The sequence below is a fragment of the Bidens hawaiensis genome, unplaced genomic scaffold (assembly GCF_021521415.1).
Source record: "Bidens hawaiensis isolate Kalapana, Puna unplaced genomic scaffold, B.hawaiensis_p1.1 tig00009161_1, whole genome shotgun sequence".
Taxonomy (NCBI): domain Eukaryota; kingdom Viridiplantae; phylum Streptophyta; class Magnoliopsida; order Asterales; family Asteraceae; genus Bidens; species Bidens hawaiensis.
In genome coordinates, this window is record NW_027491675.1 from 824,353 (window position 1) to 849,619 (window position 25,267).

The 25,267-nt window shown below is 35.8% G+C and overlaps 1 protein-coding gene across 1 annotated transcript; it reads right to left on the reverse strand.

The window, feature by feature from the left end:
• Positions 1 to 803: 803 nt before the first annotated feature.
• LOC143531449 (uncharacterized) lies at positions 804 to 21,028 on the reverse strand. Its single transcript, XM_077026744.1, has 6 exons — positions 20,533 to 21,028; positions 20,379 to 20,485; positions 20,275 to 20,279; positions 14,163 to 14,173; positions 1,605 to 1,750; positions 804 to 1,574 (listed from the first exon to the last, which is right to left on the reverse strand). The coding sequence occupies exons 1-6, from the start codon at positions 21,026 to 21,028 to the stop codon at positions 1,005 to 1,007; spliced, it is 1,335 nt and encodes a 444-aa protein (XP_076882859.1). The 3' UTR covers positions 804 to 1,004.
• Between the last annotated feature and the right edge of the window lie 4,239 nt (positions 21,029 to 25,267).

A 25,267-nucleotide genomic window follows, 5' to 3' on the forward strand; every position in this document is an offset into this window, starting at 1 on the left:
AATGTCACATAGTAGTAAAAAAATTTTAAAACTATTCCAATTAGATCAACCTTGTAGTTTTTATTTAAATTAGGTCATTAAGTCTTTGAATCAAGCCATCATAATTTGTTAAAATTAAATAGAGAAGCAGTGGAATCAAACATATAAAGTTTGATCCTCATATTTTAAAGCTAATTAAAACTTATTATTTTATTGCAGATGCTCAAATTAATAAATCATAATTTGTTAAACACATAATAAATAATGTGGAATCAAACATATAAATTTTAAAACTAAAACAAACCAAATATTACCGAATTTAACTATTTAATGACACTTAATAAAAACATAATTATAAAAAATACATATAACACAAACTATATAATAATTACAAAATGCTGTTGCTAAAACATAATACAATCATAACTACTATATACAAGGAACACACATAAAAAAAAAGTGGAACATATAAAATTAAAAATCTTTTATGCATTGTTTTTAAGTATTATGATATCAATGATATAAGTCACATTGACGGAACTTGAACACATAATTCATGATATAAGTGTTACAGTGACGAAATATTACACATAATTTGAGTTACTTGAACACATAATTCAAATATAAGTGTTACATTGACGAAATGTTACACATAATTTGAGGGACGAAACTTGAACATTTTCATGTATCATATTAAAATTAAACTTTTGAAACAAATCAATATTGAACATGGCTGTGAAATGCCAGCGTATAGTTGCCTAATAGAAACAAACATTAAGAAAAGCTTCCCCTTTCTTATATCATGCTTTTTGACTTGTATGTAATGTAGTACCACCTTTTCCCGCTGTCTTTATTTTCTTTTTATTTTTATAACAAAAATTTCTTTAAACAATATTCAATCTCTTTCTGGCATATACAAATTGCCAAATGTTTTATGATAATATAAATGATATATCCAAACCTTTATTATTTATAATCTTCAAGATTTGTTTCACCATGAAAGTGACCAACCTACAACCACCGGTTTACATGATTGAACAGCCTTCACCATCCTCTTGACCTCCATAATCATTGCTATTATAATGACTCCGGTTCCCATTGTACCCGTGATACCCGTTATCATATCCAAACCCGCCATAACTTGGTGGCGGTGGTGGTGGCGCTATCGGCATGCCATAGCCATGCTGAAAGGGCGCGCCACCATAACCATGATCATAATATTGCCCGTATCCCACCATCGGGTAACCTGATGGTGGGTACATTTGTGGGTAGCCGTGTATGGGCTCATACACCATCTTTGCAACATCCGGACTTGGACCAGCATCGGGTTTTTTTGGTGCTTCCTTGGGTTTTTCCGCGTCTTTAGGTTTAGCCTTATCGGGTTCTGGTGGCTTTCCTGAATCCTTAGGCTTCTCGGCCGGCTTGGGCTTTTCAGGTTCCTTGGGCTTGTCAGCGGGTTTGGGCTTTTGTGGTTCCTTGGGCTTGTCAGCAGCTTTGGGCTTCTCGGGTTCTTTCGGTTTGCCTGCATCCTTAGGCTTGTCAGCAGCTGGCTTGGGCTTGTCAGCGTCTTTAGGCTTGTCGCCAGCCGGCTGAGGCTTCTCACCTTCCTTAGGCTTGTCACCGACCGGCTTAGGCTTTTCAATGATCTCTATGCTCTGAATGGAACCTCCACCCTTGTAACAAAGCTTGTCACGAATCTTCTCGGGGCTACAACATACCACCTTAATCTTTACTATGTTTTTGTCCACGTCAAATACTTGGTCTCTTATTTCTATTTCGTCACAAAAATATATATATTAAATATTATTAATTTGCATGTACCATTTGTCAATATTAATCATAAATGGAATTAACCGTTCTCACTAAATGCAAGACACCAAATATAATGTACCTCCGATCAATATTTATTATTTTTGAATATTTTTTTTAACAGCAAATTAACCCCATTTTCATTTAATATGGGACTCCGCCCTCTATTGTAAATGATTTGAAACCGGTTTGGAACTGATTGAAGCAGTAAGTTTGAAACCGGTTTGCAATTTTCCCTACCGAACGGTTTCGAACCAGTTAACCGAACCGAAACCAGCTAAACTACAAGCGCCTTTGGTTATTATTTTGAATCTAATATAATTAAATAAAAATTTTTCTATCTAATATATATCAGCCTTCAACTCCAAGTAAAAAATTCATGACCCAACACTTGAAATTAGTTAAAACTATACTTTCTTTGGTAAAATGTCCTGGTGAATATATCCATAAATAATATTCTGAAAGCTTCAACAGATGATATGAGATGTGTTTTTCCGTAAATAATATTCTGAATATTCGTTAATTGCTTTTAATTTAATTACACAAAGAAACAAACAAAAAAATCAGAATAAAAAATTAAGAAGCTTACGGGGAATTTTGCAGATAACCTTCTTGACCTTTTTTTAGCAGTCGTGGCACTTGAGATCAACATTCAGGATCATATCGGTCACCTAAAGTTTCCATTCATGAAACAGAAAATTAATATAAATAAATTAAAACCAATGAAAATGGGTTCAAATTCAAAATTTGGATGCTAATTATTTAACAAAATGAATATTGAATACCTTTTCAGGGGCCATGGCTGGCTGGGAAAGGAGAGTTGATCTCTAGAGAGAGAATGAGAGAATGAGAAAGTGTGGTGTCTATGAGTGAGACTTTGATTAATAAGGGAAAGGGAGCGGTGAAGTGCTGACATAATTATTATAATAATCACAATATTATTATTATTATTATTAATGATAATAATAATAATAATAATAATAATACTGTTACTTTTAAATACTTTTTCAAAATAACCAGGCACATATATTTCACTTTCTTTTAAACACTTAAAATAAAAAAAATCTTTGGTCAAAGAATGAAAAATATGTTGAGTAAATTATACTACCTTTGCTTGCTTAAAAGCCAAGTGTGAGTTGCAAATTTGTTTCAAACTTTTGCTGAAAAGTGAAGTTAGTTGTTTTAAAATTTTTATTACTGATTTGTATTTGTATATTAGGAGACAAACATATATACATTTACTGGTCTATAATGGAAGGGGTTGTTGTTGTAACTTGAGTTGTGTTGCTTTCCGGCCTTTCTAGCTTCTCGTTAGTAGGGGGGCAATAGTGGTTTTAATGAAATTTGTAGTTAAAAAAGGCAAAAGAAAAAACATATACATATGATAATGGACAACTAAAACAATTGCATATTTATTTAAAAGAAAGAGAATTCGGTTTTTGTCTAATTGGTTTTTTAAAATCATGAATGTTCATCCAATTGTTTATTTTAGGGTTTTATAGTACAATGGTTTCAATTGACTATCAGTTTTAGTTTATTTCATTAACGTCATCCACCAACCTAACGTTAGTTAATATAACTTTGAGGGGCTTTTCTATATTTTTCACAAACTTTTAAATTCTTTTAGAACGACGACTTTCTTGTATTTAGACTACCGTACTTTCTAAATTTGGAGAGCCTCGATGCCCTACTCCAGCCAGACTATGTTGTCTTAACTGAGCCCACGCTGGCTTCAGAGTTTGGCTTAGGCGTTCTCCTGGGAAACCATATCTTCGACTGTCACTTAACAGTCATTGTGCCACCACAAAAGCAAAACTCTCTAGCGTACACACGATGGGACGAAAACCCTAGTGGGCCCAGAGTTCGAACTAATAACATTTGCACAAGGCCTAGCTCAAATCCTTCATTGCCAACGTTCACCCAAAAGTAACACAAATAGGATTCGAACTTGAGTCTCCACTAAAGAACTCGCTACCAATTCCAAGGGTTTTACAAAATAAGCCCTACCCTATTTTCCAATCAAAGTTTACAAAAAACTAAATTAAATTAAGTGAACTATGCACCATTACTAATGCAAATCAAGAATTAAAATAAAAAAATGGTTTTAAAAAACCCTCAATCAATTGAAAAGTAAGAAAAACATTATAAAATAAATATATGTTCTTTTAACCATCGAGAAATAAAAGCAAGAACGCTGATTTTTTAAGTTATTTGTAGTTAGTAGAAGTCTATATAATTAAATAGTACTTCAAAATAAAACTAAATACACTGTTTTTAAAATCGACATACTATTACAACTATAAAAAAGTAAAAAATAAAATAGAAGTAATTAAATAAATAAGTACTTGCATAAAAACAACAGTTTTGAAAAAAATATATATATTTTGTTAAAAATAAAAAGTATATAGATATTTATATATTTTAAATATATATAAACGAAACATTTAAAAGCTCCCTGGTTGCTTCTTAACTCCTCTCAAGCAATCATAGTTCTATATTTATAAATGGAGGCTCTCGTGCATTTGACCCGAATTTATGGGTATGGGTCTCACCAAACTCAGATAGCCCTTAAACGACTTATAGCATCTCATTATATTAAAAATTAATCTTACCAAATATTTGATATGAAAATCCTATAAAATAGAGACATACTAAAAATTAATATTCGATTTTTTTATAAAAAAATATTATTTATAATTAAGAAACAATTTTATAGTAAAAAAATTGATGGGTCATGGGTCTCACCAAACTCAAATAGCTTTTAATCGGGTTATAACCCCTCATTTATTTGTGAAACCCCTTCATCATCAAACCTTATGTATATTATTAACTTTTCTACAATAAATAAAGTTAAATCCCAAAAAAATATATAAATATTAGAAGCGAAAAACATAAAACAACCCCCGTGTCACACCCCAACCTAAGGCGGAAATGCCGGGGCGTGATCCGATTGCTCACAGCTCGAAGATACTATCATATATAAAATGTGACAATATCTAATTAATTATTTAATTCAAATAATACACAATATTCAAATAAAACAATACAATTCAAATAAATAAATACAATCAATTAAATTTAATTTTGTCTTCAATATAACCCTAAGGTCTTTCTAAGTGTCCATCTTCAACTCAGGCAACCTACATATGCGTAGAAAATGGAGTTTTGGTCAACAACACATGTTGAGTGAGTTTACCACCAGTTTTGCAATAAAATAAGGATAATATAATAAATAAGCAAAACGTAATAAATGCGGTAATGAAATCAAACTATAAGCAAGTAAGTTGTCGATTAAACCATTGCCAAGCGAATCGGGCGTCGATAAATCAACCATAAGCATATAAGAATAATAAGACCGTTGCCAAGCGAATCGGGCGGTGGTCAATAGAATGAGAACTCTCTCCAAGGGGATATGTCAAACGAATGAATACAATAACACATAAGCACATAACAAGTAGATTTGATTAATCACACACAATTACACATTTGTTATTTTTGATATGTATGTATATATAGATATGTATGTATAGTATTATATATGCATATGTCCCCAAAACGTTTATGAAAATCGAGTAAAATAGGGGAGTGATAAACTCACCTTAAGCGTTTACTAAATGCGGTTAACGAGCTACGAATAAGCGAGTCGTCCACTACACGTCAAATGTTATGAACAATTCAGAATCTGATATTTTAGGATATAATAACATAAGTAAAAACGAACTTTTTTCTGCTGGAATCAATCCAACGGACATTTAGAATTCAAGTTATGTTTTTTTTTTAAATTTAAGCGAGCTGGTACTGACCAAAATCCGAACAGCGAGTCGGAAGTCGGGTTTTGGGCAGTAGCCTTAAAATTATGTTACGAGAATAAAAGTCTTCTGGACCGAACATTGAATCGGACCAGAAGCATGAGAAAAAGTAAAGTCAAACTTGTTGACTGTTTTGCCGTTTAGCGGGTTTTAAGCGAATTGACCAGTCAACACCCTTCAATCACCGAAATTGATTGAAGGTTATTGACTAGGGAATATGTATGAACGATTTTACAGTTTACAACTTACCCGAAAAGTGAAAGGAATGATGAGAAACGGAAGTCAAAGGTTCTTGAGTTTGCAAAGTCAACGAACAAGTCTTGAATCTTTAACGAATATGCAAAAACCGAAGGGTTGGAGGATGAACAGAGGTAAGGGACGGCTGGAGTATGTTCTTTAGGGTTTGTTTAAAGTTTACAGCAGATGTTTAATGGTTGTTTATATAGAAAAACATAAAACGAACTAATTATGGGCTTTTGGGCCGTTTAGGTAAGAATATACGATTTAAGGAAAGAATCAACGATTTATTCACAAAGATCTGATCTTGAGCAGTAAATAACGAATTGGAATTTTTATTTTAGTTATATAATGTTTACTTGGTCCTTATTTTACTCAAACATGCTTAAAATAAACGATTTGACAAATGGCAAGATTGGTCATTGATGTTTGGTGTTTTGATCATTTGATACATTTTGATTTCATAACTAAAGAATAAACAATAAGTAAACATGAAGGCTTGTAATGAGCATTAGGAAACTTGATCATTCTTAAATATAAATTATCATTAAGGTTTAGGATCCGAAGAAAGTTCGTAAATTGATAAAATGGAACCAATACGAAAACGATAAAACCCGAAATGTTACACCCCGTAATACGGGGGATAAAACATAGTAAACAAATATAAGAAACCATAATACTAAAAAATAGCAAAAGGTATAAAACTTATATTTTGTATAAAGGGATTACTCCATAGAATAGCAACCAAGTTCTAGCTTTGTTCCAATTGGGCCGCTAGTGTAAAGTTTTGTTATATTTAGGTCGCTTATTTATTTAGTGTTTCATCCCAGATATTTGACCTGGATAATAAGTTGTCTACGTTTATTATGCACTCCTCTTAAGTAAGAGGTAAACACGTGCACTTCTCGTAAGTTACCAGGCGCTTACTTTACGCTCCTCTTAAGTTAACAAGTGTTTATTATGCGCTCCACTTAAGTTAACAGATGTTTACTATGCACTCATCTTAAGCTAACAGGTGTTACTTTACACTCCTCTTAAGTTAAGAGGTTTTTACTTTGCGCTTCTCTTATGTTAGTAGGTGCTTACTTTACACTACTCTTAAGTTAACATGGTGTTTAGTATGCAATGTCAAAATATTTGAAAATAAAAAAAAAACCTAGATAACCTGCTATCTAGGTAAACTATCTAGGGTTGAAACAATATATTAAGTTTAAGTAATCTAAATAGAACAAAACTTTACACAAGTGACCTAATTAGAATAAATCTGAAATTTGGTTACTATTTTATGAAGTAATCCATAGTAGAAAATCCAAAAGTTCTTATAATAAAAGATTATGAAAAAACACCTCAAAGTTGTATTAACTAATGTTTGGTGGATGACGTTAATGAGTTGAACTAAAACTGATAGTTAACGGGGCTGGCCATAAGGTGTGGCGGGGTGGTCGACGGCCACAGGCCAGGCACCCCGCCAGACCCAATTTTTTTTTAAATCATACGTATTTTTATTAAAACAATATGTATATTTAGTGTTTAAACTCAATTACATAATAACTAGCTTAGTCTAGTGGCAAAAGATTATGGGTTCTAGTCTCATTTAAAACATGTTTAATCCTATTTTTATACAAAAGTTTTTTACACAACCTAAATTATAACCAAGTAAGCCCATATAAAAATTAAATTGTTTAAACCCAATAAAATACTCATTTTACTTAAAGCCCAAAAAAAGTTTTGCCTTCGGCCCAAAAAATTTTTTGCTTTTCGGAGCCGGCCCTGATAGTTAATTGAAACTATTGTACCATAAAAATCTAAAATAAACATTTGGACAAAAATTGATAGTTTTAAGAAATCACATTGATCAAAATTGAAGTTCTCTGTAAAAGAAAATTCAAAATTCATAAATCATATATCTTTAATAATTGAAAAACCTGTTAATGATTTGAAGGATTAAACGAGAACGGGGAAAAATAACTTTTTAAATGCCATCGGGCATGGCCGTTTGATAAACAAAATCCAAAAAGAAAAGCCAAACCTAATTTTAGAAAGAAAAAAAAATTAAAGGATATATGTTATCCATCGGTAAATCGCATGTAAAACTAATGGTGAAACTTTCTTCAGGGTTCTATCCATGATGTGGCCGTATACAGATATTGACAAATTTCATTGATGATCCCAGCACTCAATTTGTGTGAACGACGATCTATCGATTGTCGGTATATGAGCATTTTAATGACAAAATTTATTGTCGATGAAAAATCTTCTAATTTGATGTGGTTGACAACATTCAGCACTCACTTGACGTGTAGAATTAACCATGATGATAATTTTTAATATATTAAATTTAAAGATTTTATTATCATTGATAATGGTTTATTCGGAAATGAAGTCAATTGATTTACTAACACATCCACAACTCAGATTTTTCTTTTCTTTTTTCTTTTTCTTTCTTTTTTTTTTTTTTTTTTTGATATTTTCCATCCCTTTAATTATATCTATATAACCATTTAGGTCAAATAGCATCAAATGTAATTAGTTTTACCTAACTATTAAGTAACGTAATTTCAAATTTACCTATTCCTGTAATGAAATTAAAATAAGTTGGATATTGTAAACAACCTACCGTAACAAGTAAAACAAAATGCCCACTGTGGGCCACATTCTTCCTCCAATCATCTTTTCGATACCACCATTAATTTTCTTTAGACCATTCCCTAATAAGACCCTTTTACTAGATCCAAACCACTGAGTATGATACGTCTACCGGTGTGATGTCTAATGAAAAAGGGTTGGCTAGAAAAGGACGATTAGATATTATATTACAAGATATATGAGTATTCTGTCCATTTAATAATATGTTTTAAACTCAAATATGTTATTTTTTATATTACAAGATATATGAGTATTCTATCCATTTAATAATATGTTTTTTTTGAGTTTCGTGTCTCTCTACCGTAACGAAGCTCATGATACCAATCGAATTTGTATAGCTTTGATTATAAGTTGTATTTGTTTTTAATATTTTACTTTTTATATAAGTCATACGAGTGTCGTTACTATCTTCTGAGTTAATGGACTAACTTTTTTATTCGATATCAATATCGTAACGAACTTAACCCATATCAACCGAAAAACTACCAACCTAGTTTTAATAATTAACAAAAAGGAATAGACACGGTAAAAAGAACATATACATGGAGTGTATTTTAGGTTGTTTATCAGATAATATAAAGTTAATTAAAAAATTGAAGACAGCGAAATAAAAATTATTATTTCACACTCGCAAAATTAAAATGATGATGCGCTTGAATAATTGCATCGAGGAGTTGTAAAGTAGGAATGAAATGGTGTGCATTACAAGGGACTTTGCCTCGGATCCCAATCTCCACATGGCCGTACCCACCTCCACCACCGACAAGATCATTTTCCTACGTAATTAGTTATTACCCAATTAATATAATATTTTATACATAAGAACTTGCTACAATACAATAACACTCTTTGGTGAAGTTTATATACTCTCTTTGTAAACTTTAAGATTACTAATTTGACAAACTAAATAATATAATATCTAAAAAACCTTAAAACTATTTTTCCTTGAACGACGAATTTCTTTGGATTTTTGTCATTTATAAGATTTAAACCAAAACCCTCTTATTCTCTTTTTCTAAACTCATGTTTTTAATAACTTTGCATTTGCAAATGAACAACCAACCCAACCTTAAAACTCTCATAGTTGCTCATTTCGTATTAAGGGTATATTAAAACTTCTTATAGTTGCTCCTTTCATATAAGGGTATATTAAAACCTTATATAAACACTACATCAAAAACACATGTATGAATATTCACATTATCATATCACGTTCAACTCGTCTAAAACCACAAAAAAATGTATATGAAGATGAAAAAAAGGATATTTGGAATGAATAATGATAACAAAATTTGAGGTTTGATTTGTTTTATACCATATAAATAAATACGAGGGATATGGACATGAATAAGATGTAAAGATATTTTATATATTATTTAATCATTTTCTCTTAAATTTAAGGTAGCGCTCGGTATGTATAAATAGAAGACAGAATGGAATATATCATTGTGAGTGAATGAAAATAAGGTGTTTGGTTGGTCCATGAAATGAATCACCCACTACCACCTCAAATTCATTCCCCCCCCCCCCTAAAACACCTCAAATTCATTCCATAACCCATGTTTTTTTTTTCATTTCATCCCCTTTTCACATTATATCATCTCCAACACCCTCCCACCACCACCACCCATTGCACTCTCATCACAACCACCACCCACCGTCGCCCACCACCACTAACCACCCACCACCTACCGCCCACACCACCACGACCAGCTACCACCACCATCGTTTGTCACTACCACCTATCCAACCATCGCCACCAACCATCACTCGCAGCTCCCCCCCCCCCCCATCGCCACCAACGCTAACCACCGCCACCACCCACCACCATCACCATTACTACTCGCAACCCACCACCGCCACCCGCCGCCACTCACCGTCATTTTTATTTTATTCCGGCTTTTTCTAGCCTACTAAACAACACAAAATAATAACTCATTACATTCGCACATGTAAACAAACATCTCAATAGAATGGTAATAATTCATTATATTATCTCCTTCATTCCAATCTCTTGCTCATTCCATTACATCACTCATTCATTGCTCATTCCATTACATCACTCATTCATTACCTAAGTTTCTTTTGAAATGCTAATTAAAAAATGAGAGACAACTTACAAGAGGCAAATGGCTTAACAAAAGAAAAAAGGAACAAACAAGTTTCAACCCAAACATACAACCATCTAATTAGTGGTGTGCATGCACAGTGGTATGAATATTTGTTATTTTTTCAATAGAGTTTTACTTCACATAAATTCGAGTTTTAAATTTGTAAAATGATTTTTTATCTTAACTATACCACACACAAATAGGCAAGTGTACCTATTGCATATGTAGTATAGTATGAGTAAGAACCAAGCATTGATCCACGAACACACTTGCTTGATTTTTACTATTAAATCTTTGTATTTATTTTAACCGAAAGTAAACATCATAGTAGTTTTGGTTTAACAAGTAAACCTTGAATGACCAAGTATTAACACACATAACTCTTGGACAATTACAGAACTTTGTAATAACCACCCAAGAGTTGTTTAAAATAGATTATGTTGCACACTCGCTTGACAAATAACCAATCAATATTAGTGGAATAACAATCCGTTTACACACCGTTTTTTATGTTGCCATTTTAAAGATGATTGATTACTACTAATACTTCATTTGCTCCACGTTTATATTAAGATTCATGTTTTATCAATCAAGCCCTCACAAGAATGACAGTTCCCCGGCTTATCATCAAGCTCGGTACTTAGTGTCTCTTTAAAGATTTATGTTTTATTAACCAAGACCTCACTAGAATGGAAGTTCACTGGCTTACCATTAAACTCGGCACTTGGTGTTTCCTTTAAAATGATATAGCATTCCACAAAAAGTGATAATTACAACATAATCTTTACTTTTTATAAACCAATCACATGTTTAACTAATATTATTAAAACTTAGTTAAGAGTTATTATAAACCAAGATGGTACCATGAAATTTTAGCCAATAATATTTATAATATTACACTTCAAAGTAATAGATACAAACATGATCAAATTGAAACAACCTAACCAATTTGGATGACTAATCCTTGATGCTAATGACTTCTTCCAAAGCTCAATCTCCTTGATCTTCAACGGATGGATTGATGGGATAATTCCATTATTAATGGTGGTGAAAAGAGGTGGGTGAAGTGTATTAAGTGTTTTTGATGATGTATTGAATGCTATATGTGTGCATTCAACGGCAAGGTATTTATATGTTGATCAGGGGTCTCAACATGACCCATGTTGATGTAGGCACGGGCGTGTTGAGTCTTTTGTCTGATAATGTTAAATGATTGTTGTTAGAATGTACAGCAGTAGAGAGAACACGACTTGTGTCAACTCTGAACACGACCCGTGTTGATCTCTAGAAGCTTCCATTTGTGATTTTCTCTTGTACTATGAACATGGCGTGTTGATGTCAACAGAGCCCATGTCTTCATCAGTTTTTGTTTTTTCATTATGTACTTTCAACATGGGGTGTGCTGGTGTCAACATGGGCCTTGTTGTGACTTCTGAATTTTGTCTTTTCCTCGTATACTTGTAACATGGCCATGCCTTGCTTCAACATTGGTTGTGTTAAGCCGGTTTCCATAGTTTTCTTCATTTTTCTTTTTAAATCATCTCGTTTTATTCTTTAAGGTTATATTTACCTAGAAATAGAAATTGTAAACATTAGTAGTTATTTATACTAATGTTATTGCTGATATTATATATTTGGAGATATTTTAGTGCTGTTGGTGCATAGATGTCAGTAGTTCATATGTCTAAAGTCTGTAATCGAGTCTGTAATATTGTTTATGTAATTGTTTGTAAAAGCGAAGTTGTTGACAAGTTCGCTTAGGCGAACTTGTTAACCAAGCGAAGTTGTTGACAAGTTCGCCTAGGCGAACTTGTTGAACGAGTGTGATCCGTCCAGGGAACCTACAAGTGCTGAAAAGATGCATAATATACACCAAATCTCACCACACTTGAACCTTGTTTGTCCTCAAGTAAGCTTTGAAAAAATTCTTCAAATAACACGTTAAACCGAAGCTAATCATCCCGAGAGGCTTCAGAAAGTCCTTGTAATCCAAAAGAGCAAAATGTGTTAATATATGCAGTGATATTTAAAACTATGGTTTGTTTTTATGAGCTTCATCTTATGCAAAACGTCGCGCACTCGCAATGTTCACACACACTCGGCTTTATATCTAGACATACATGTAATGTTGTATGTATAAACACTCCTTAGCCAAGATGTAACTTACATAAAATATGCTTGTCGAGAGGTCAATTCTCCACCCACTTTGTGAACTATTGCATACGTTAAAAGATAGTATATTTTCATAGGTTTTTGTGTGGGCGATAGGTTTTGTTGGGTTTTTCAACAAGGGTGTTTTCAGACGGGTATGACTAATTGAGCTTCTTTTTAAGATGTCTTCCTTTTCTTGTATTTGTTCCATTCTTCGTCCCAAAGTTTGGTGAATCAGCAGTTTTTTTTTGTTTTTGTTTTTTTTTACAATCCTATGACCCTTTTTAGGTCAGTTCATCAAGACCGGCTTTGTCCAAGATGTGGATTAGTTCTTCTTCAACCCTATTCTAAGCATAACTTCCAACTCTAATGGATCGTTTGACTTTGGGACTAATAGCCCCCACCCTCATTAGTTCGGTATATTCATATTGGGATTGGGTTTGACTTAATCTACATCTTCCTTCATGACACCACTTTCCGCAGGCCATACATCGTTCATATCCTTTTGCTATTCTTTTCATGACACTTTTGGAAAACACGCAAAATGGTGGCCTTTGTTCCTCCTGACGCCATTTTTTCCTCACCTCATTGCTAAAGAAAAAGACTCTCTCCCTAAGTTTTGGAGGAAACCTAGGTTTTGCAAATTGCAAGTGGCAAAGTAAATTAAAATTGAAAGAATGCATTCCAGTTCTTGGGGGTCTGTTGGTAAAGACCAATGCTGAATTCTACTTGTGAAAGGGTAAATTGGTAGAATAGGGTTTTGGTGATAAGGTTTGTGGTTCTTGGTATAAGGTTTGTTTGATTCGGATTTCACTATGGCTGTTTGTGGTTTTTGGAGATTTTGGGTTTGTTGGAAATATATTACCTTTATTTTTATGCAACATTTCATTTGATCTCGAATAGAATGCTCAAGACAAGTTCAAATCCGCAAGAAGTATTTGACTCACTCAATAGTATCCAAAGTATGAGTATTTTTCTAATTATCTGCATGAGGCCTAATTCTCACAAAACGGAAGGATTGGGTAAAACGCCATATTTTTGCATAAAGTTAGTTTCGTTATTACAAACCATATTTTAATTTTTTTGTCACTTTTGAGGTAGGTTAATGTTTCTCTAGTGTTTCCCGTTATTTCTTAGTTTCCCGGCTTGTCAAAAATATTTAAAAGCTAATGGTTTTTTATTACCGCAAAAAGAGTAATTTGAAAAATTTGTTCAAAAATTTCGCATTTTAGACTTAGTTTGGCCACGTGTAAACCCCTCCCTACACTTGAATCTTGCATTGTCCTCAAAGATTCAAAATATAAATGGAAAACAAGGCTTAAAAGGAATCGAACTTCCCTATGAGCCAAGACGAAATTTTTTTGCTATATTGTTGTCTCCTTGCAAGCCGTCGGGTCATTTTAACACTAAATTATCTTACCTGCATAATATCTACAAATACAACCACAAACAGACAAAAATATAAAACATAAAGTAGGCACGGGTATAAGAACCCGTGCTGCCTATAGTGGGCATGTACATAAACCATAATAATGTCTACAAGAATCAGACAAAGTACACCAAATAAACTGTTTAAAATCATCACAATCAAACCACCAACTTGAATATAATACAAGCATAAATTTTTTTTAACGTAACCACACACCTAATCGCTCAAGAAGCAACATATCAACCAAGCACACGTTAGATGGGCTCGGGACTATCCTATATAATCCTTGGTTGATCCGGATCCCATACTAGGTTGATCTGGATCCCATACTAGGTCGGTGTTGTCCACGAACATCACAATGTATGGTACGTAGGAAATTACCTTGACCATGCCCAGACCGATACAGTAATCGAGGTCAATGGGAAGAGGAGCTGGTCCTAATTTGCCCATTATATCTACCGCGTATGTCCTGTAAAGCCTCACAATCCACCCATCGCCAAACAATTTACACCAACACAGGCTTTGGCATTTTTAGAAAGTAAAGAATAAAGGAGGTAGACAATGTTGTAGTGCCTCCCTGTCTTTATGCGATATAAAGCCCAAAGATCATGGAGATTAACCAATTCTATGTTGGTGCCAGGTTTGGTGAGTGTGTGACCTAAAAGGCGGTGGATGTACCTGATTAATGGAACTCTTAGTTCAGTGCTTTTGGAGACGCTTGGATTATAATTGTCTCCACTGTTTAGTGTCAACATCTTTCACACGTCTCTCCTCATTTGTCCTGCGAAGGTGTGCGGTCTTCCCACCTCATCCAGGAATGTGTGGGTGGAATCATCCACATATCGGCCTTGGTTTTTGCCTCGGTGTAAAGACCGATGTTAATCCCGAAGTTGGTGAGGGAAGAGTTGTGCCACACTCCTCCTAACCTGAATCTTAGCTTGTCTGCATCCCATGGGTCAGCTGAATATTCATTTATTTGTTTTAAATGAAGCCAAGACTACCATGGCTAGCTCAGTAACTTCTCGATCAGTATTTGAGAATAACCTTATCCACAGACCCATTGCTAAATCATTCATGCGGTTCAATTGGTCAACTTCCTCAATTGTTATCGTGCGCGCATAGAACAGTGATTTTTCTACCCTTTGTTTGATGGTTTGTAAACGGTTTAACATCATTCTCCCCTTTAGAGTTGTGTTAGGGAATTGTAATAATGGATGTTGTTCATTGAAGTTCGCCATCCTAGGAGTTAAGAACGAAAAACGAGTCAAAACCATATAAAACAAAATGATGAAAATCTGTTACAGTGGGTCAACACGGCCCGTGTTGACATCAACATGGACCGTGCTAATAGGGTTCAGTACAAACTGACTTTTATTGGTTGACCACAGTTGTGTCTAGACGAAACATGGCCCGTTGCACGATTTCAGATTTTTAAAGACTCGAACGTGCGTATCAACCTGGTTTTTCAACTTATCACAATGGTTTTGGATTTGGGTTGGTAACTGAGGGAAACCTGACCCGAATTGAAACTTCAATCAAAACAAGCCAAAAATCATGTTTATACCAACTTTTTCCAACCAAAACCATGTATAAATCATACAAACAAGTTTAAACATATCCATTTGGCCTAGATTAACCCAATAATTGTTGGAACATGGATCTAGGGTTCGGATTATACCCGGATTTGACACGAAGTAGGTCGAACTGAGCCCAAGAATAGGATTAAGACATGTAAATTGATATACCTCAATGATTGATTAAATTAGTAGATTGGGGATGAAATTGGCCTAAAATCGCCTCTAGGGTTCGAGTGGGGAGTTAGAATGACGAATAAGGACAGTTTTAGGGATTAAAACCCGTTAGATCACCCACCACGGACCGTGGTTAGCTTGGCAAGGCATGTGTTAACCTGGTTTGGTTTTTTCATTTTATAACTGTTTTTTGAACCCTGAACTTGTTTAACGATCACGATGGAGGGGACAATTTTGGTATGTCAATTTAAAGAACAAGAATATGAAATTTCATAGGAATTAACGATAATTGATTACAGGAATGATAAACGAAAACGACGAGTGGTACAAAGGACGATTAACTAAAAATAAAACCCAACGGAAACTACTTGAAGAATCCATGCCCTCCTCCAAACAATGTCTGCATGTTGGCAACCCAGTCATGAAGTTGGTTTGGTTCATCTTTTTGGCTTGGTTTCGGTTAAATTGAGAAAGTTTGGCCATGAGTCGCTTGAGGATGTTTTGTAGCTTGGCCATCCTTTGGTCCACATGATAGTATTCGAAACGTAATGTCTTGATCTTGACATGCAGCTCTTGGTTCTGTTGTTCCGTTGCCATGCTGATAATGACTAACTTGTCGACTCGCTCTCGTAAGCACATACGTTCCCGGACTACATTTACCGGCACCTCTCCTTGTCTCCGATAGCTGGACCTCCATTCTTTCCTTCCATGGCAGATTCTTGAGATTAAAGTGTACGAAAAGGGACATGTCAAAATAATGGGATATGATAGCCATTTATAGGCATACAGAAGGGCAAACTGTAACACCGTGAAAATACCCCATCTAATTTTGGGTTAAAAATGTAAATTTTAAAAGTTAAAGGAAAGAAAATAAAAATTCTGAGTTCTGAGACACATTGCGCTACGCGATGGTCTCCAGATAACTCCATCGCGCTACGCGACAGAGTATAACACAATTCAAAAAAAAGGGGGGCGTCGCGCTACGCGACGGCATATCCAAATGGTCCATCGCGCTAGGTGATGACCATGTTAAGCAATCCAAGACACGTGTCCAACCATGTGTCAACACGTGGTATCTTCTAGTAAATTGTGGCGTCACGCTACGTGATGGCCACTAGAAAGGCCCGTCGCGCTACGCGATGGTCTACAAAACTCAAGTATAAAAGGGAAGCTAGGAGTTCAAGCCTCATTCATCCTATTTCACATCCAATTTCACATAGTTAACCTAGGAGTGCGTGCCAAGGTGTTCCGAGGTTCCGAGGGCTTGATTTCGCGAGGTGTCGAGACATTGTTATATGGTCTGTTGTGCTGTTGAACAAATCACGAGCTAACATGCTACCGATTTTCTTAGTTCTTAGTTCCCGACTAGCTGCTTAAGGTAGGACTATGTTTAAGTTATTCCATTATATAGTTATTAGACCCTAGTTAAGAGTATAGTTGTAAACTGAAAACTTTTTTCCAAATAAAGTGTTACAAAGCGAAGATGTTGCTTCCGTAAGAAGTAATGTTATTAAAACTATTATATTTGACGGGCACGTAGTAACTAGAAGGGGGATATCATTAGTAGACTCTGCTTGCCTAAGGTAAGTAATTCGTACACATCCCAATCAACCGCTGGACCCGTTTACTTACCTGGAGAAGTTTGCCGACGTGATAGACTCTATTAGGCCAAAGCGTGCCATACCAAACGTCATATGTAAATACAAAGTATTTTCATAAAACGACTATAACTCTACTAAGGTTAGGTCCGACCTATGAGTCTGCTGAACTAAATCAGACTTCAATTCTGTTGATCAGACCTTGAGTCTGCTGAACTAAAACAGACTCAAAGTCTGCTGAATAAGATAAGATATACCATCTAGGTACTTATGCATGCCTATTACAAATATAGGTTAATAGCATACTGAGGAAAGGATTCTGATATCACTGAACTGACAACACAAGGTGAAAACGTTAACCTTTTATGGTCTAAACTGATTTTACGCTTGTAATAGATAGGTTGTTTATTACAAAGAGTCTGATAAATGTTTACATGAGATTATTTCTCTAAAATCGTTACAATACAAAATGGATAATAGAAAGCAACTCAGACCGAATACACATGTGTCTGGATCCATACATAACTGATAATCGACATACAAAACCAAGTCAGTCATAACCAGTCATCCAACAGAATTACATAGTCTAGGGGAATGCTGTCCCCGAATAGGGGCTATGTACACGGGGAACCTTTGAATTGTGTGTGTAGGGCAGTGGTATAAATCCCGGGAATGACAAGCGTTCCTGCTGAGTTTGTGAAACAGAAAACTATGTTTGTATTTAACGACTGTTATAAACTGTTTTATCGAGTCAATATTTCACTAGCATATAGCTGACGTGTTTTTCCAACTCATGCAGCTAATTTGGTGATGATGGGTGATATACAAGGATTAGAGTCATAATGATAGAAGATCGCTCGTGATGGCTCTATTTTTGAATATATAAATCCTTGTAATAATAAATAACACTGTTTTGTAACCGAAAACTTTGGTATTTAATTCCCAAGAGTTTTGCAATGTAAATTAATATTTTAATCTATAAGACTTCCGCTAAAATGAACCCGCTACTCTGATATATTTACAAAACAGGTAACAACCCGGGACGTCGCACCTAGGCCCTGGACCGGGGTGTGACACAAACACGGGGTGTGGTGACATGGGCACGACCGTGTTGATGAGTGACATAAATGTAAGGTTCTAATAGTTGCACGATTGTAGAGATGATGAGCTATAGCAAACCCAAGGTGATCAAAGCCCATGCGGGGCTCAACACCGCTCGTGCTGGGTTGTCTGGCATGATTTTTTGAATTTCTCTCGTATAACGGTCGTGTTTTTTGAGCGAATGGTTAATTGTTTGTAAATCTTATCCATAAACATAATCAAATTTCACTGCATATCCTAAAGTTACATTACTTCCTAAAAACACATATAAAAAAATACATGAAAAATAAAAACAAACAATTAAAAATAACAAATTAAAAACCTAGTTAAGACCGGTTAGTCATAAATCATAGTTCCTAGTACATCTTCATGGGTCTTCAGCGAACATATCAAAAGAGGCTTGGGTAGGAATCACCAAAACCTCCCCTTCTGGGTGAGTTTCCTCTAAAAGGGTCCCCTCCAACGAATAATGGTGGTGGGGGAAAGAAACCCAATTGGATGGATTGCAACTGGATTTGTTTGTTTATGTCTCGTAGTTCCATCTTCATCTCTTCAATGGTTTCAATGAGAGCGATGACCCGATGATCGTTTTGGATGAGCATCTCATTGAGTTCCCGAGCAAGCTCCTAAAACTGCAATATCATCTCAAGGTTGATATTCTCTTTATTCGGAGGTGTCGGGATCGGGTACCAGCATTTGGGGGTTCTATGGGAATTTTTAGAGACTGTTTTTTCAAAGGATATTGGCTAGAAGATGTGCAAAACTCTTACGGGAGTGATGAAACATTTGTAATCTGCCTGAGATTGACAATACGGGTCGTGTTTGTTAGGTATTACGTGTACGCGGCTGACCCGAAAGGAGTCGGATAGGGCTACAGAAATCAATACAATACAACGGCTCGGGCCTTAAGAACTTAATGGTATTTCTAATGTATTTCTAAAACGAAACGTGCAGCGGAAACAACGAGAAGTAATATTGAACACAAAATTAATTAACTCAAAAAAAACCAAACTAGAACCGAATATAAATCAAAACCTGGTTATACTTGATCCAAACAGAACCGGCGGCTTCCTTCTGATCAACGTTCACAATATTGGTTGTTGACAACTTGTGGATTGAATATGGTGACGGTAGTATTTGTTATCACAAACAAATATATCAATTATAATATTTGGTGGCTTTGACTTGTTTATTGTGATGACAGAATGGTCTCACACTAATAAATTGTGGGTTAATAATTCACACACAAACACTTATAATAATAGTTCGGAGGCAGTAGCTTTGAACATGCAATTCAAACAAACAACAATAAAAATAATAATCGTAAATCAGTAAAGGTATGAACATGGGATTTACGTGGTTCGGTCACGATGTGTAACCTACATCCACGGGCAACGAGCAGGATCTCTTCTTTTATTAAGGGACTCAAAAAATTATATGATACAATATGGTTAATATAGGGAGTCAAGTAGGGTTTTTTTTCTTTCTCCACAAGTTACAAGAAATAAAATAAACGGGCCACTAAAGTTGAGTGGGTGGCCAGCCCATTCAACCCTTCAAGTCTTCAACTACCCAACCCAAGATTGGCCGAGGCTACACCCGTATAGAGCCCCAACAATCTCCCACTTGGATCATTGGAACGTCTTCACTTACTCCACCTGTAAACCAACCAGTACCAGTAATCTTTAGTCTTCAATATATACCATGTCTTCCACCTGTTTGTCGACACCTCCTCAACACTATTCTTGGAGACTAACTGAAGCTACACAGAGCTTCAGTTTCTCCAAGGTCACAACCTTGGTAAACATATCCGCCAGATTCCTGTCTCCCATAATGTTGTTCAACCGAATAGTCCCATCACTAACTAAACCCAGAATGAAATGATAACACATATGAATGTGCTTCGTTTACCATGATACACATGATTCTTGGCTAATTTCACAGCACTTTCATTATCACAGTACAACGGATAATCTGTTTGTTCCCTGCCTAACTCCTCTAAGATAGTCCTCAACCAAACAAGCTCCTTACTCACTTCAGCAGCTGCCATATACTCAGCTTCTATGGTTGAGAGTGCCGCACTCTTTTGCAGTCTATATTTCCAACAGATTGCAGTGTCCCCCATAGTGAGCACATATCCTGTAGTACTCTTATAAGTCTCTTTGCACCCACCTAAGTTGTCATATGAAAATCCTTTAAGAATTGCATCTTTACCTTTAAAGAATAAGGCCATCTTTGAAGTTCCCTTTAGGTACCTAAGCAACCACTTCACTGCTTCCCAATGTGCTTTCCCTGGATTTGACATTAACCTGCTAATAACTGCCACTACGTGAGCAATATCAGGTCTCGTGCACACCATTGCATACATAAGACTACCCACTACAGATGCATAAGGAATCTTTGCCATCTCTGCCTTTTATCCATCAATACTAGGAGACTGATCCTTAGAAAGTTTAATATGATGACCTATAGGTGTACTTCGAGTAGCAGTTTTCTCATCGCTCATGTTGAACTTCTTTAAAATTTTCCAGATGTATTTCTCCTGAGATAAAGTTAGAGAACTGTCCTTCTTGTTTCTGGTGTTGCTCATCCAAAGAATTTTCTTGGTTGGACCTAAATATTTCGTTTCAACTTCTTCAGACATCTATTGCTTCAACTTCTTAATCTATGGCATATCTGAACTGGCAATCAGCATATCATCTACATACAACAGTAGAATGATATAGGAACTATCGAATTTCTTAAGATAGCAGCTGTGGTCCATCTCACATCTTTTGTATCCATTCCTGCGCATAAAATCATCAAACTTGATATACCACTGCCTGGGCACCTGCTTCAATCCATTAAAACTCTTCTTTAACTTGCACACCATGTTTTCTTTACCAACTGTTTGAAACACCTTTGGCTGTGCCATGTAGATATCCTCCACTATGCAGAAAAGCTGTCTTCACATCTAGCTACTCAAGATGTAGGTTTTCTGTAGCCACGATACTAGCACAAGTCTGATTGTAGTCATTGTTACCACAGGAGAAAAAATCTCATTATAATCAACCCCAGGCTTATGTTAGAACCCTTTCACTACCAATCGTGCTTTGTATCTCTTCGTATCATCACTTTCATCCTTGATCCTGAATACCCATCGGTTCTTAAGAGATTTCTTTCCGGATGGAATCGGTGCAAGAACCCAAGTCTTGTACTTGTTCAGTGAATCCATCTCTTCTCTCATAGCTCGCTCCCACTAAGATGAGTCTTTCAAGCTCATTACTTCAGAGCAACACTGTGGTTTACCGTTCTCCGTCAGTAGAAGGTAATTAACAGAAGGAGAATATCTCTGAAGAGGTCTAATGGTTCTGGAAGACCTCTTACCTCTAGCTGAGGTGTAATCATTTCTTGTTCCAGAAGAGATTGTTTAGTATTATACTTAGAACTCCCACTGTCAGAGAAATCCTCAAATTCATCTGCATTTTCTTCCTCAACCTCTTCTGATGTTTCTGAACTCTGACTATCAACCTTCTCATTTGTATCTTCAAACTCTACATGTTCTTTATCAACTTCTTGGGCGTGCCAAGGTGTTTCGAGGTTCCGAGGGCTTGATCTCGTGAAGAAACAAGGTGCCGAGACGTTGTTATACGGTCTGTTGTGTTGTTGAACAAATCACGAGCTGACGTGCTACCGATTTTCTTAGTTCTTAGTTCCCGACTAGCTACTTAAGGTAAGACTATGTTTAAGTTATTCCATTATATAGTTATTAGACCCTAATTAAGGGTATAGTCGTAAACTGAAAACTGTTTTCCAAACAAAGTGTTACAAAGCAAAGATGTTGCTTCCATAAGAAGTAATGTTATTAAAACTATTATTTTTGACGGGCACGTAGTAAATGGAAGGGGAATATAATTAGTAGACTTTTCTTGCCTAAGGCAAGTAATTCATACACGTCCCAATCAACCGCGGGACCCGTTTACTTACCTGGAGAAATTTGCCAACGTGATAGACTCTATTAGGCCAAAGCGTGTCATACCAAACGCATATGTCCGGATCCATACATAACTGATAATTGGAATACAAAACCAAGTCAGTCATAACCAGTTCTCCAACAGGGTTACATAGTCTAGGGGAATGTTGTCCCCGAACAGGGGCTATGTACTCAGGGAACCCTTGAATTGTGTGTGTAGGGCAGTGGTACAAATCTCGGGAATGATAGGCGTTCCTGCTGAGTTTGTGAAACAGAAAACTATGTTTGTATTAAATGATTGTTATAAACTGTTTTATCGAGTCAACGTTTCACCAGCATATAGCTGACGTGTTTTTCCAACCTATGCAGGTAATTAGGTGATGATGGATGATATACAAGGATTAGTGTCATAATGATAGAAGATCGCTTATGATGGCTCTATTTTTGAATATATAAATCCTTGTAATAGAAAATAACACTGTTTTATAACCGAAAACTTGGGTATTTAATTCCTAAGAGTTTTGCAATGTAAATTAATATTTTAATCTATATGACTTCTGCTAAAATGAACCCGCTACTCTCATATATTTACAACACAGGTACCAACCCGGGACGTTGCACCCAGGCCCTGGACCGGGGTGTGATAGGTTGGTACCAGAGCCATCGGTTTCAGCGAATTAGGTATTAACATATTAGTACCTAAGCTTTTACCAATTATTTGATAAGTAGGGATAAGCTATGATTGGTAGTCTACCTATCCCTAAGTATATATCTGTGCATATGTCGTATACGAACTACTATGGGCAGAAGCGCCGGGTAGCGAGGTGATCGAATCTGCTCCTGAGTCTGAGCCATCTGATAAGGCCAGTACTAATTTTGGTCCTAAGCAACCGACTGTATCGGTATATCCGACTGATCTGGTGAATTCAAATCCGGCTGATCTGAACAATCTGAACAACCTGTTGAATCCGATTCCGACTAATCCAATAAAACATATGTATCCAATTGATCAAATAGATCCATACATGGCTTACGAAAGCCAACTGATGTATGCTCCTGGTAGCCCTGAAATGAGGATAGAAGTATTGAGCAACACTTAGGAAATTATTCCACTGACTAATACTCCAACCTACTATCCTTCTAGGGACATGGAGGTTCAAAGTAAAATTAAACAGGAAACTAGTACAGAATCGTCCAATTGGATGGACTGTCACTCCAACCAGAGTATGTGGCACTTCGGGTCGCCACCACCAGATTGTCAAAACCCACACGCTGTAGCTGGGCCAAGCCATGGACCGACTTATTATTCTGAAATTCCGCACTTTCCTCCATATTGTGGTCCCGTACCTACGATATCTGAACAGGCAATTGAAATACGGAAAGAAGCCCGTCTGGTTGAGGAATTTTATACCACAAACATTCCCGACGAAGAGATGCAAGCCTACTTGGCGAATCCTCACCTATATCAGAGGGAAACTGCTTATCTTTTTCCATCTGCATCTGCACCAATGGAGTATCCAAATCAACCCAACTCAGTGATGGACGATTTGAGGAATGAAAGAATTAAGAAGAAAATGATAGGCAATAAGATTATAAATAAATGCGGTAAGATGAAAAGTCTTGTCAAGAAATGGTCTAGGGATTAGGAATATATAAATGTTGTTGTTTAAGCATGCTTTATTTTCCGTCCCTCTGTAATAAATTTGAGAAAGAAATAAAAGACTGGGTACTGTGTTTTGAATCTGTGTGTATTATTGAATTACAGAATGTCTGAACAAAGAAATCATGAGAGCCAAGGGAGTCAAGCTGATAAGGCAAAGACTCCTGAAAACAATATTAAAATGATACCGGAAGAGTACGTTGGGGGTATCCGTGAAATGATAAATGAAGCAGTTAGGCCACCGATTAAGGAAGCTGTTACTCCTCTAATAAAAATGGTTCAAGATCACACGTCAAACTCTAAAAGCCTGGAAAAATCAATGAAACAGCCGAGCCATAGTGTATCTGTTCATTCAAAAAGAAAAGAATCAAAGATGACAAAAGATGAAAAAGAAAATAAAGATGAGGGTTATAAGAGCTCGACTGCTGATCACGTACCAACCAAAGTGAAAAGAATCAAGGTCAGCACTGGTTGTACATTTAAAGATTTTCAAGTGTACAAACCGAAAGAATTTTATGGGGATAAAGGTGCAATCGTTACACTCCGTTGCCTTGAAGAAATGGAGTCTATTGTTATCATCAGCAAATGCACTAAAGTGGAGAACATCCAGTATTCATCCAAGATGTTTAAAGGAGAAGCACTGGAATGGTGGAACACACTGATCGAGGTCAAAGGTAGGGATAATTTGTACAATCTCGAGTGGAGGACTTTTCAAGAACTGATTAAGCAAAAGTTCTGCCCTGTCCATGAAATTTATCAAATCCAGATGAAGCTCTGGAATCACAAAGTTATTGGCACGAATCTCAAGTAATACAACACCAAGTTCCTTAAGTACTGTAGACTTGTACCACGTTTGGACACACCTGAATAAAACAAAGTGACCAGGTATATTTATGGATTGCCCATGGAGATTCGTGATCACGGGAGATCACATATGCCTGCAACAACTGAATCTACTATTGAACTTGCTGGGTATTTGATGGAGAGTATGATAAGGAATCGTGATGAGGAAAGAAAGAATGTGATTGAGAAGA

Coding starts and splice junctions, on each gene's coding strand:
- LOC143531449 (XM_077026744.1), bottom strand. CDS start 21,028: ATGGCAAAGATTCCTTATGCATCTGTAGTGGGTAGTCTTATGTATGCA. Junction 20,486..20,532: donor CAAGAATCATGTGTATCATG/GTAAACGAAGCA, acceptor TTCTGGGTTTAG/TTAGTGATGGGACTATTCGG. Junction 1,575..1,604: donor TCATTGAAAAGCCTAAGCCG/GTCGGTGACAAG, acceptor GAAGGTGAGAAG/CCTCAGCCGGCTGGCGACAA.